Source organism: Colletotrichum truncatum (assembly GCF_014235925.2).
Source record: "Colletotrichum truncatum strain CMES1059 chromosome Unknown Contig_0001, whole genome shotgun sequence".
Taxonomy (NCBI): Eukaryota; Fungi; Ascomycota; class Sordariomycetes; order Glomerellales; family Glomerellaceae; genus Colletotrichum; species Colletotrichum truncatum.
The window spans coordinates 6,339,434-6,351,587 of NW_027222398.1; the positions used below are offsets into that span (position 1 = coordinate 6,339,434).

At 52.4% G+C, this 12,154-nt stretch overlaps 5 protein-coding genes across 5 annotated transcripts; 3 read left to right on the forward strand and 2 right to left on the reverse strand.

Annotated features, from left to right (window-relative positions):
* Nucleotides 1-1,268: 1,268 nt before the first annotated feature.
* CTRU02_201761 (uncharacterized protein) lies at nt 1,269-2,465 on the forward strand (the record flags this gene model as incomplete). Its single annotated transcript, XM_036729886.1, has 3 exons — nt 1,269-1,374; nt 1,483-1,635; nt 1,714-2,465. 3 exons carry the CDS (start codon nt 1,269-1,271, stop codon nt 2,463-2,465), a joined length of 1,011 nt encoding a protein of 336 aa, XP_036578420.1.
* A 445-nt stretch (nt 2,466-2,910) lies between these two features.
* On the reverse strand, nt 2,911-4,923 carry CTRU02_201762 (methylenetetrahydrofolate reductase; the record flags this gene model as incomplete). The annotated part of the gene is made up of 1 exon (XM_036729887.1): nt 2,911-4,923. The coding sequence occupies one exon, from the start codon at nt 4,921-4,923 to the stop codon at nt 2,911-2,913; it is 2,013 nt and encodes a 670-aa protein (XP_036578421.1).
* Nucleotides 4,924-5,932: 1,009 nt separating this feature from the next.
* On the forward strand, nt 5,933-8,867 carry CTRU02_201763 (leucyl-trna synthetase; the record flags this gene model as incomplete). Its single annotated transcript, XM_036729888.1, has 2 exons — nt 5,933-6,460; nt 6,513-8,867. 2 exons carry the CDS (start codon nt 5,933-5,935, stop codon nt 8,865-8,867), a joined length of 2,883 nt encoding a protein of 960 aa, XP_036578422.1.
* A 558-nt stretch (nt 8,868-9,425) lies between these two features.
* CTRU02_201764 (GTP-binding protein YjiA) lies at nt 9,426-10,529 on the reverse strand (the record flags this gene model as incomplete). The annotated part of the gene is made up of 1 exon (XM_036729889.1): nt 9,426-10,529. The coding sequence occupies one exon, from the start codon at nt 10,527-10,529 to the stop codon at nt 9,426-9,428; it is 1,104 nt and encodes a 367-aa protein (XP_036578423.1).
* Nucleotides 10,530-11,365: 836 nt separating this feature from the next.
* Nucleotides 11,366-11,877, forward strand: CTRU02_201765 (uncharacterized protein; the record flags this gene model as incomplete). The annotated part of the gene is made up of 2 exons (XM_070203919.1): nt 11,366-11,516; nt 11,660-11,877. 2 exons carry the CDS (start codon nt 11,366-11,368, stop codon nt 11,875-11,877), a joined length of 369 nt encoding a protein of 122 aa, XP_070062501.1.
* Nucleotides 11,878-12,154: the final 277 nt, after the last annotated feature.

The following is a 12,154-nucleotide window of genomic DNA, read 5'->3' on the forward strand; positions in this document are numbered from 1 at the left end:
AAAGGACATTTACAAAGTGAATCGACTGAGGCTACTTCCGTTAATAGGCCGCCTCTAGTCACATGGGATAGGCTGGTCTAAACAAAAAGGTCAACGGGAACTAAATTAGGTACGTAGGCTTCCACTGGCTAGTATTCCTTCTTCTCTCCGGTTGCTTTAAAGATACATTGTGTACTCTTAAGTTATTGTCCGGTATTCGATCATCCCATGGCTGCTCTTACTACAGTCATGTGCTGTTGAGGATTCACTACCATTTTCATCACTTCATGATTGGCACTGGAAGCTCCATGTTCAAAAAAGGCACTTGCGCCGAGGTTGTCTAAGTGTAGACACACATGCATGGAGGCAAGAAACTGCCGCGACTGGCTGAGCTTCTTCTTTCAAAGGTTATTGGAACCTCCATAAATGCGAGTTTCTGCCGAAGCAGCCATCGTATAGCAAGTTCCTGCTTTGGTTTTGCAATGCCTGCCCTGAGATGAGAGTGGTGGAGGTGCCTGAGGTCTGAATTCATAATTATCTATATCACCTCTCACTTTCGATAGCCTGCCTCTGGGTCGTTCTGACACTTCCTCTAACCAGTCTTATTGTCCCGTCCACACCATAGACATACCACAAAGCTAACATTCCCCCATCTAGCCCAACCTACCTTTATCAACATTCAGACAACTTCAGTAATACTTTTCTTCGCTACCTTGTCTTTCATACAGCTTTGGTAAGTCATCTATAGCCAGCTGATCGCACTTGTTGGCTTGTGTAAGACAGAGCGAATGGCTCTTGCCCTTTCTTCACTTAACTCCAAAAGACAACTACTGCCTTCCCCCACAAGCACTTGTCTCCTTCCACCAAGCACCCGTATCAGTTTTACCTCCAATCTCACCTCGACTTCACCTTTCACCACGTACAAAACAAAAACTTACCGCGTGATAGCATACTCCGCCTCCAGTCAACTCTTCTAATTTTTCTCGAGTCAACCTCAAGGTCCTCGTTACTTACGAAAAGCACTTTCATTTTTCACCTGAGGATTTGCACTTTCCGTCATCTGTCCAGTGAGTGCCTAAAACCTGCCTCCACACTAATTCTGCCCACTGCGCCTTCCCGATCCTCTTGCCTCTCTGCATTCCTCTGAGCCAACACTCCGTTTCTTCCTTTCACACCTCCATACACACCATCTCTCAACACACGAGATACACTACATCAACCTGATACCACGACTACTTCTTGGGATAGGTTCTCTAACCTCAATTACTTTATTCAGACCGCAAATCAACATGGCTCCCGTCTCTTCGAAGACCAACTTCAAGACCTACGATGCGCAGGCTCGTCTGCTCCGCGCCATTGTTGCCGCTCATCCCGAAGTTAGATGGAACTACAAAGGTAAGAGCTACTTTTTCAACTTCCCCTTATCCTCAATCCCACACTGCCACTATACCCGTGTTTGCCCCCGTTCATCACCCTGGTCAACGTCTCTCTGACGTCTGACAGAGATTGTCAAGCATTTTGGTTCCGACATGACCGAGTATGCCCTTGATCATCGTTTTCGAGCCATCAAGACGCACTCCAAGATTGTAAAGGATGCTGTCTCTCAGGGGGTTGACTGCATCAACATCCCTGGAGACTTGCCCAAGGACAAGAAGGGTAAGACCCTGCAGTCCTTTGCTCTTCCTTTTCTCTCACTTCATTGCGGTTACACGGAAAATACCTAACAAATGTCAGACATTGCCAAATTCTTTGGCGAGTCTACTGCCGATGGCATCCAGTTCCAGTTCCGCAGCATCAAGAAAGATGCCGACTCTCTGAAGCAGACCGCCAACAGCGGCGGCAACCCAGCTACGGCCCTAAACCTGTCAGGTGGGGGCCCGTCCAGTGCTTTGTCGACGCCTCGCAAGGCTACCCCGTCGAAGCCACGCGCCTCAGGCGGCGGCCGCTCGACAGCCAAGAAGGCCAATCCTATCAAGCTCCAGCCGCTGAGTGATGCGGACGATGACGAGGATGATGACGTCGATTATAATGCACTCGAGGACACCCCTTCCAAGTCGCGCGTCCGCGATCGCGTTGTCGACGGCCGTATCGCCAAGAATACCAGCCGCCGCAGCAACACCCCAAGCCGTGCCGCTACTATCGCCGCGGCTGCCAGTATCTCTCAAGCTGCTGCCGTTGACCTGACCACCTCTGACAGCGAGGTTAACACCCCTGATAACACTACCGGCTACGAGCCTGCTCCTGCCGATGCGAAGCCCGCCTTTCTGCAACAGCAACAGCAGCCGCAGCATCAGCAACAGGCGGAACAACACTTGGCGCAGCCTATGGTTCAGCCGGCTGCGAGCTTCTACGCACCCTCCAGCTTCTCCCAGGAATCAAGCGCTGACATCTTCTTCGGCAATGCTTCTGACGACCTTTTGCACCCTAGTTTCGTCGACAGCTTCGCTGACGGATACTTGGACAATGATGGCATTGGTGAAATTTGAAATGTCTGCTGCCGTGAAGAACCAGGAAATGGAATGGTTTGGGGTCTGCCTTATATGCGATTACTGATTTTTTGCTCTTATGGATTCCTCCTCTACGAATTCTCAAAACATGGGTTGGCGTTGGGACTATCCTTTGGCTAAAGCCACCTTGGGAACATGTACAAAAAACGAAGGACGATGATTGGCTTTTCACCTCTTCTAGATAGTTGAAATCTCCACGAGGCTCATAAAGCTCTGATACGTGGAAGACTCTTCTCAATAAGATACCATGGCAGTACGCCATTATGAATTATCCATATCAATTCACTATTGAGGAAGGTGAGAGCAAAGATGAGGGGTATCTCCTTTCTTTCATTCGCTGCTGACTGGGATGGCGGCTACTAGTATAGGGAAGAGAAAACTATGCCCGGCCAATTACCCCTTTCTCGTTCGCTTTTTATCCAGACTAATTCTCCTTTTCACCCCTGAGCAACTTCCACAGAGCATCCCTCTCGACGTAGTCGTGGTGGATGATGTTCACAAGCCAGTACTCGGACTGTACTCTCTCCAGAAGTGCCTCGCTCTCGCTGCCCTTGCCGTAGACCTTGGCCCACTCACCCCAGATCTTGAAAGCTTCTTCAGCCCAAGCACGGAAGCTCACCTCTTCGATGATGGTGGGCGTAATAATCTCCTTGCCGGGGAAGACGCCCCACGTAACGGCGTTAGTGCTCGACTCGGTACCTTCCAGGACCAGACCGCCGCTGGCGTCCGATGACACGAAGTCGCCCGCGGCATTGGCGGCGTAGAAGCAAATGGTGTTGTCCTTGACCTCGTTCAGGCGCGCGACCAAGCCGGTCCAGTCCGCTGAGGGGAGGAAGAACTCGACGAACGACTTTTGGAAGACGAAGCCATGCTGCGGGCCCCAACCGAACGTCGGGTCGCGCGAGGGGATGCCGTTGACCGCGGGTTGAGAGGCAACAGTCCACCAGCCTCGCGAGTTGAGCTCGAGCAGCTCCTGTTGGATGATGTTGGACTCGGGCAGGAGCTCCTCTTCACTCCACGGGATGGCGCTGAGCTGGCCCTTGATGTGTCGGATGAAAAGATTGTTGATGTCCTGAACCGTCTTGGGTGTGCCCCAGAGGCTGACGGCCTGGGTGACAGACATGTGCAGACTGACGCCGTAACCGTCAATCTCACCGTAGGCAGGGGAACGGGCGTCACCCCATCGACCGTTGGGGAAGTCGTCCCACGTCGCCTCACGGCCCAGCACGCCCTCACCTTCGGAGATGGCCAGCGTATTAGCCCGAGTGTTGACGGGTTCCGCGGAAAGACTGGCAGCCGTGGTCTCGTAAGCGGGGTTTGAGGCCGAGGAGACAATGACGCGGTTGTGGGGGTCTGAGCCAATAGAAGACTGGCGACGGCCAGAGAAGGTACGGGGCACGCTGGGGACATGAGCCAGGCCGTTGAGCTGGACTGTAGGAACGGTGCCGTCGTCAATTACGGCCTCCTCATTATCATCTTCTTCGGGGTCTGGGATGAGACCTGTCCTTTCCAGGATGAAGGAGACAGCCTTTTCGAGGTTGAGGGTGTAGAAGTGGAAACCCTTGGGGCCAGGCGTCCTGCTCTTCACCTCCTTGACCTGCTCCACGAGCTCGCTGACAATGTCGACACCGACGCGTTTGACTCTCTCGTCATCGCCCTTGGCAGCGTCCAGTCTGGCCATAAGAGCATCGGGGATCTTGGCATGACTGAGCTTGGTCGTGCGCTTGATCATCTGGTAGCTCTGGATAGGCATCAGGCCCGGGAGGAGAGGGATCGTCTTGAAGGCGCCACTGGGGTGTTCCCTCAAAACCTTTTCAAAGTTGTCATAGGCCTTGATGTCGAAAAAGAGCTGGGTCATGATGAAGTCTGCACCGGCCTGGACCTTGTCGACCAAGTAGGGGAGGTCGTGCTCGAAGCTCTGGCCCAGAGGGTGACTCTCATCTGCGTGTCCCTCGGGGTAGGCGGCAACTCCTATGCAGAAATAATCGCCATACTTCTTTCTGATATACTTGACCAAGTCAATGGCCCAGACGAAGTCGTCGACGTCGTCAACGTCGGAGTCATCAGCGCCACGATACTCGTCTTTGCGCGGCGGGTCGCCTCTCAGGGCCAAGATATTACGGATACCGAGCGCTTTCGCATCTTCCAGAGCCTTATCAATGAGGCGGCGGCTCATGTTCGTACATGTCAAGTGGAGACAAGTTGTAAGGCCCAGCTCCCTCTGACATATCTCTGCCAATTCCAAGGACTTTTGCGAGGTTGATCCACCAGCTCCCCAAGTCACGTTGACGAAAAGTGGCCTCAAAGCCCTTTCCATTCTGTCCAGACGATCGCGAAGGTTGGAGAAACCCATTGCGGTCTTGGGGGGGAAGAACTCCAGGGAGAAGTAGTTGGCGTCTGCCGGCAAAGCGGCGATCTTATCCGTGATCTTGTCCATCTTAATGTGTATGCCGGGCAATCTGCTACACAGCGGACGGTGGCTGAGTTGATGCTTTGTTAAATCGATTTCCTAACTTTTCGCTCAAAAATATCCAAGAAAACGCCCTTCCTATGGGAGGCTTAGGTGCGCTTATGGACGTTGTTAACAGCAATGGAGGGGCAAGGCGGGGGGCGCTGAGCCAGTCCGAGATTTCGAACAAGACCGACAGAAAGACAAAGTGACGTGAGTAGAGAAAAACAACTGAGACACAAAGTATGCCAGGGGAACTACAAGCTCAACAGTCAAAGCTTGGTAGTTTTGAGAGACAAAATGCTACCTGATTGGCTTGTTTGCGCTGTCGTCATTCCTTAGCACTGAGGCGTACCTACGAAGATATTGAAAGACATTTGATTGAGTTTGGCGGGGCAGTCTCTTTATGGAGATAGTGCCACATACTGTGACCGCAACTTCGGATGACACGTCTCGTGGGGCGGTGAGGCTAGTACACACAGTGTTTAGACCGTTCTCGGCGGCCTTTAGTTAATCCGCAACGTCTTTGGCACGTTACGGCTGCATGGCGCTGAGGAAACTGCGTTGAGCTTTCAGACTATATGAAAAAGTATATATTAAATGAGTCCGTAGTTACCGTTCATGCGTCAGTGTACGCAACTTCCGTTATGAGAAGGTAACAACGAGGCAATGCAAGCAAGTCCCAGCACATCATCCTCCTGTGCCATGGGCCTGGTTCAACAGTGCAATACGACGATTCGTCCCAGGGGTGCGCGGAATAAATGACGTTCCCCTGCAGGGCCCTGTGCCACTAAGATTCCGCAGGGTAGGGGCGGACCTGCAGGGATTCTGGGCGCCGTTCCGAAAGCTCTCCGTTTTTTGATATAGCTTGAGCTGCAAACGCGACCACTTGCCGCCAGACCATATTTTGTGAGAACGTGACACCGACGAATGATTACTACTTCGTCACTTCGTTCCCACCCCGACGCCGTCAATTGATCATGACAGCACCGTCGCCATGCTATTGATCCAAGCAAGAAATGTTGGTCGCGTATGGCCCACCCGAGCCATTGCAACTTTTGCAAAAACTGCACGAGCTTCGCCCTTGCTAGCTTCACGACAACCTCAATCCTTCGCGAGTCCACATCTGGTCCAGGCCACCCAGAGACGAAGCTATGCAGATATCAAGCTCGATCTACCCGCCCTAGACAAGAAGTGGCGTCAGCAATGGGAAGCCTCGAAAGCTACTGCCGCCGAAACGGACTCTAGCAAACCAAGCAAATATGTCCTCCCCATGTTTCCCTATCCGTCAGGCACCCTGCATCTGGGCCATTTCCGAGTTTATACCATCGCCGATGTTCTCTCTCGATACCACACATTGCAAGGATCTCGGGTGATGCTACCCATGGGTTGGGATGGATTCGGACTGCCGGCTGAGAATGCTGCCATTGAGCGTGGGATTGCTCCCGCAACATGGACCAAGACCAATATTACGAAAATGAAGGAGCAGCTGGAGGTTATGAACGGCAACTGGGATTGGGAAAGGGTTGGTTGACTCCCTCGCCGTCAAAGTTTGCAGCTGACATCTCGTATTTCAGGAGCTCGCTACCTGCGACCCAGAGTTCTACAAGCACACGCAGAAGCTCTTCTTGATGATGCTCAACCGAGGTCTTGCCTACCAAGACGAAGCCGAGGTTAACTATGACCCAGTCGATATGACCGTTCTTGCCAATGAACAAGTTGACGCCAACGGTTGCTCTTGGAGGTCTGGTGCCAAGGTTGAGAAGCGCAAGTTGAAGCAATGGTTCTTCCGTATTTCGGAGTTTAGAGACTCCTTGTTGAATGATTTGGAGACGCTCGCAAAGGATGAGGCGTGGCCTGAGAGAGTTCTTGCCCAACAGAAGAACTGGCTAGGCAAGTCAACTGGAGCGGTCATCAAGTTCCCGGTCTTGGCCATGGGTCACGACATCCACGCCGGCATCGAGATATTTACCACAAGGCCAGACACCCTTTTTGGCGTCCAGTACGTTGCATTGGCTTCTACCCACCCCATAGTGGTCTCGTTGGCCAAGAGCGATCCTGAGCTGCAGGCTTTTCTGGACACCCTACCGGGACTGCCTCGCGACTCCAAGGTTGGCTACTTGCTTCCACATGTGAGAGCCATCAACCCCCTGGCTTACCACGAGGACACGCCCGATGCTACCAAAGCATCCATCCCCGTATATGTCGCGCCGTACGTTCTTGGCGATTACGGCGAGGGTGCTGTAATGGGCGTGCCTGGCCATGACCTCCGTGACAATGCTTTTTGGAAGGAGCACCACTACGATGAGCCTGTGAGGTTCGTTTTGGCAGCCTCTGAAGACGAGTCAACATCCGCGATGGCAAACGATCCTTTTGTCGAGCACGGTGTCATGACAACGAACAGTGGCCCCTTCAAGGGCAAGTCTTCTAAGGAGGCAGGTGAAATGCTAATATCCATGTTAGAGGCAGCAGAGTTGGCGAAGCCTGTTGAGAAGTGGAGGCTGAGAGACTGGCTCATTAGCCGTCAGAGGTACTGGGGTACCCCGATTCCCGTCATCCACTGTGGCTCCTGTGGCCCGGTGCCTGTTCCGGACGACCAGCTTCCCGTTAAGCTGCCTGACGTTGGAGACCACTGGACTAACGGAAAACCTGGAAATCCTTTGGAAAGGGCTGAAGAGTGGGTTAACACCAGCTGTCCCAAGTGCGGTGGCCATGCAAAGCGAGACACCGATACCATGGACACATTTGTGGATTCAAGTTGGTACTATGCACGTTTTGCGGATCCTCACAATGAGAAAGAACCTTTCTCGGCTGAGGCTGCAAAAAAGTTGCCTGTAGATCTCTACATTGGTGGCATTGAGCACGCTATCCTGCATCTACTCTACGCCAGATTTTTCTACAAGTTCTTGGCTACAACACCGTTGTTTCCAAGTTCGGAAGAGGGTGCGGTTCATGAGCCTTTCACGCGACTGATTACGCAGGGTATGGTGCACGGCAAGACGTTCACCGACCCAAAGACAGGAAGATTCCTGAAGCCGGACGAGGTTGATTTGGAAGACCCCTCAAACCCCAAGGTCGTAGCTACTGGGGCCACTGCAAATGTGTCCTTCGAGAAGATGTCCAAGTCCAAGTACAACGGAGTCGACCCGACGGAGTTCGTCGCTAAACACGGCGCCGATTCTGCAAGAGCCCACATGCTCTTCCAAGCGCCGGTCAGTGACGTGCTCAACTGGGATGACGACAAGATCACCGGCGTTACAAGGTGGCTCCACAGATTGCATGACCATGCGGTAAAAATCCAGAAGTTGCCGACTGACGGAACGCCTGTCAAGACGTACCTGGAGGGTCGCTCAAAGAATTTGGCGTCGCTGGGTGCCGAGGAGCTGGCTGTTTGGGATGCCGACACTGCCATTTGGCGAGCTGTTCAAGGAGCTATTGATTCCATCACCCAGTCATATGAGACGGTTTATTCTCTGAACACTGTCGTGTCAGATCTCATGAGCCTGACAAACACTTTGTTGGAGAACACAGGCGCAAGCGCACTTGTTCAGAGAGAGGCCATGTCCGCACTTCTGCGCATGATGGCCCCTATTACTCCCGCTTTTGCCGAAGAAGGCTGGAGTATCCTTTACCCCGGCTCTGCATCCATCTTCAAAGCTGCCTCATTTCCTGTAAGGGACAATACTGAATCGCTTTTAACGCCTCGAAAACAGCCTGTGGCAATCCAGATTAACGGCAAACTACGCGGCGTTGCTGAGGTTCCCACTCCTCCGTCGGACTTACAGGGCGACGCGTTGCGAGACTGGATGGTAGCGGAAGTCCTCAAGTCGGAAGTAGGAAAGACTAAGTTTTCGGGAGGCGAGTACGATATTAGAACCCCTAAAAGAGTCATTGTTGCTCGTGGTGGCAAGACGATGAATGTTTTAGTCTAGAAGTGTAAGATATGTGAGATACCCGGCGCTTGTAAAAACATGGAAAATAAAATAAACATCACTCACTGATAACTAAGTCAGAAAGGTGACGGGTTCTGTCGTATGCTAAACTGAGACAGCTAGTGAGAGATATGAGAAGCCACTAAATAAAAGAAATGGTGATGATGACAAAAGTTTTCAGTCACAGGATAGTACAGGAGAGCCATCTGTGCTCTCGGGGTTAGAGGGGGTTACACTCGTCGCTGAGATTCCCATCTCAGCCGCCAGCTGTAATTTACTCCCGCAAGTAATTGTAATTTCGACTCTTGGTACACCACTTGAAAATAACCCAAACACACCTGGATTGGTTGTAGCATACAGTTTACATGACGCATCAACCTGCATCTCGAACCTATCTTTGGTCTTGTATCTATCGTTTATGATGCGATGCTTTGTACTTCTGGCCGTGACCCTCTACTATCTCGCTGTTCTCAAATACAACTGTCAAATCTCTCTATGCCCCCTCTATGCGCCGTGTATCGTGATTCTACCCGTTCACTCACATCTAAAATCATTTCCTCATAAAATCTTCGTAACAATCAACTCCCCTTCGCCGCCCTCGACCTCCAAAAAGGAGCCCGTCTCGAGCTTCTTCTTCCACTTTGTGCTTTCATACCGTCCCAATATCATCGTCATGCGCAACAACGCACCCTCGCTCGAAGCATGTTCGGCCCCGCCCTCGGCGATAGGAGTGAAAGTCCATCGACCAAAGGCCCAGTTGAGGATGTACCGCGCTTGCGGGTGTGGCGGGGTGGGGGCCGCACCGTCTTCATCCGAACCCCTCACCGTCGAAGATGCCGTCAGGACAGCCTTAATGCGGTACACCTCCTCCTTTGGCGCAGCGCGCAGCAGGTTCTGCAACTTCTCGGCGTTGACAGCCGCGCCCTTGGGACCCTTCAATTCCACTGACAACACCTCAACTTCAGTCTGGTGATCGTGCGCATGATTCTCTCCATTGTGTTCGTGGTCGTGGTCGTGCGAGTGAGCAGTATCCTCCGTCAGGGCTTGTGCCAGCCCACCATCAACACCAAATACGAGATCCGCGCCAACCCAGCCCTTGCGGCTCTTCACCCAAGGAATCTCAACCTCGAGATCACCCACGCGGTCTAATACTTCATCAAACCGGTCCTCGGAGCAGAGCTCCCACTTGTTGAAGACGATGAGATCCGTATACTTTGCTTGGATGCGCGCGGTGTAGCTCGTGTCCTCATAGCCCTTCCAGTTCTCTGTGTCGATGACGCTAATCACGCCATCGAGAACGTAATTGCCCGTGTCGCGTGCGAGACGGTTGACCTCGAGGGCCAGAGTGGCGGGAAAGGCGGACCCAGAGGTCTCGATCACGATGCGATCCGGTCGGACGGTCGAGTGCAGCTCCTCGAGAGCCTGGCTGAGTTGACCGACGAGATTGCAGCAGATGCAGCCGTTAAGGAGCTCCTGAACACCGGATATGGCATTTGAAGAAGCGAGCTGAGAGTCTACAGCCAGGTCACCGAACTCGTTCTTCAGGAGGGCGAGCTTGTAGGACGGGTTCGCGGCCTTAAGTTGGGGAAGAAGGTTCAGGATCAGCGTCGTCTTGCCGGAGCCGAGAAAGCCGGTAATGATTGTGATTGGAATCGGCGCCATTGTCGGAGAAGAAAATGCGCTTCGGAAAGGCGGAATAGAAGAAGTCAAAAACGTGGAAAGCCTCGAAGCTTTGGTGAAATGTGTTGAGACGACGGCATCAGATCACCAAAAATTTTGGTTGAGGGAAATGCCGCCGAGTAGCGGCTGTTGGCGGGCGGAATGGAGGGGCAGTAGCCGATAAGCACCCGATAAGAGACGATAAGAAACTGCACAGTGGGTGAATTAAGGTTATCTTAGCCGGCTGGCCAAGGAGAGTGCAGTGCCGAGCTAGGCGGATTGACGTCATTAGCCCCAGTTTGTGGGTGCCGGCCATCGCCTGTTTTCCTACATCAAGCAGCTAGGAAACAACCATAGAATCACCTAGTAAAGCGGACGGCAAGAAACACCCGCGCAAGCCCAGACAGATCAGCCCCATTTGGAGTGACAGGCATCAAATCGGCCCAGCCCGCCCAGACCTATGATCACATAGTTCTGAGCTGGACGCGCGTTTCCCCTGCATTCAGGTCCTTCACCTACATCGCAACATCTACCAGTCTTATTACTAGGAGCAGCCCCCCCTTCCTCAGCCCAGCCCTGTCGGGCGTATTCTTTCCCCATCGATTGTTCTTAGCTCTCTGATGCCTGCTTTTGCTCCGCCACATTAAGAAAACTCAATCCAACTTTCTGAACCTCCTAAGCTGTCTCTACCGTCCTTCTCCGCGGAGCCCCTTCAAGTTTACTTCGACTTCGACCCTCCGACTCAGCCCTATCGCTATCGATAGCACGCGAGCGATATCTCCATATCCAACAGCCTTACCCAAACCACCACTAGTGCCCGACACAGCCCCCCTTTCATCATGTCCGCTGAACCCAACTCCAAGTTCGCGCCTGCGCCCAAGACGCAGACCAATGTGCGCGAGATGAGCTTCAAGCAGCAATTAGACCAGGCGGCGCACGATGCTCGGGAACCCGATGAGCCGCCCAAACAGAATCCTATTATTGAAAAAGGTGGGTGATCTTCAGCATCATATAGCACTTTACATCCCCTTTCCTTCTTCGTGCCTACCTGCATTGTACAGTCACAGCACCGTCAACATTGGCCCACTCCCACAGCACTGCACAACCCCATTCGTTGATTTCTTATGTTCTGTACGTGTGGCTCATCCAGACATTCCGAAAAGTGACACAGTACATTCCAGCCGCCGCCAAGATCCTCGGCAATCCGCAGGAGGAGAAGGAGGAGAAGAAGGAGAAGATTTCCCGTCCGGGAATACCTGGCCCTCCGGAACGGCCTTACGACGACGCCCAGGTCGAGGAATTCATCCGGCAGCAGCATCGTAGCAAGGGAGAAGACGGTTTGTTGGAATGAGGGCTAACGCGGCCAAGAAGGCAACCCCCCTGATTTTTGTAACTAGGGATATTCATTTCGGAGGTGTTATTCGGCTGACTTTGTTTGTTTGTTTACCTATGTTTATTATTGTTTTTCGTTGCTGTTTTTTGTCCATAGCAAAGCAAGCCTTGATCACATTGCCTAAATCCTAACGTCATCCAAATTCACCATTACATCAAAAGCTTGGCGGCAAGGAACCGAACTTTTTCGTGAAACACACATACATTACGAACAGACGACTTCACAGCTAGTGGAT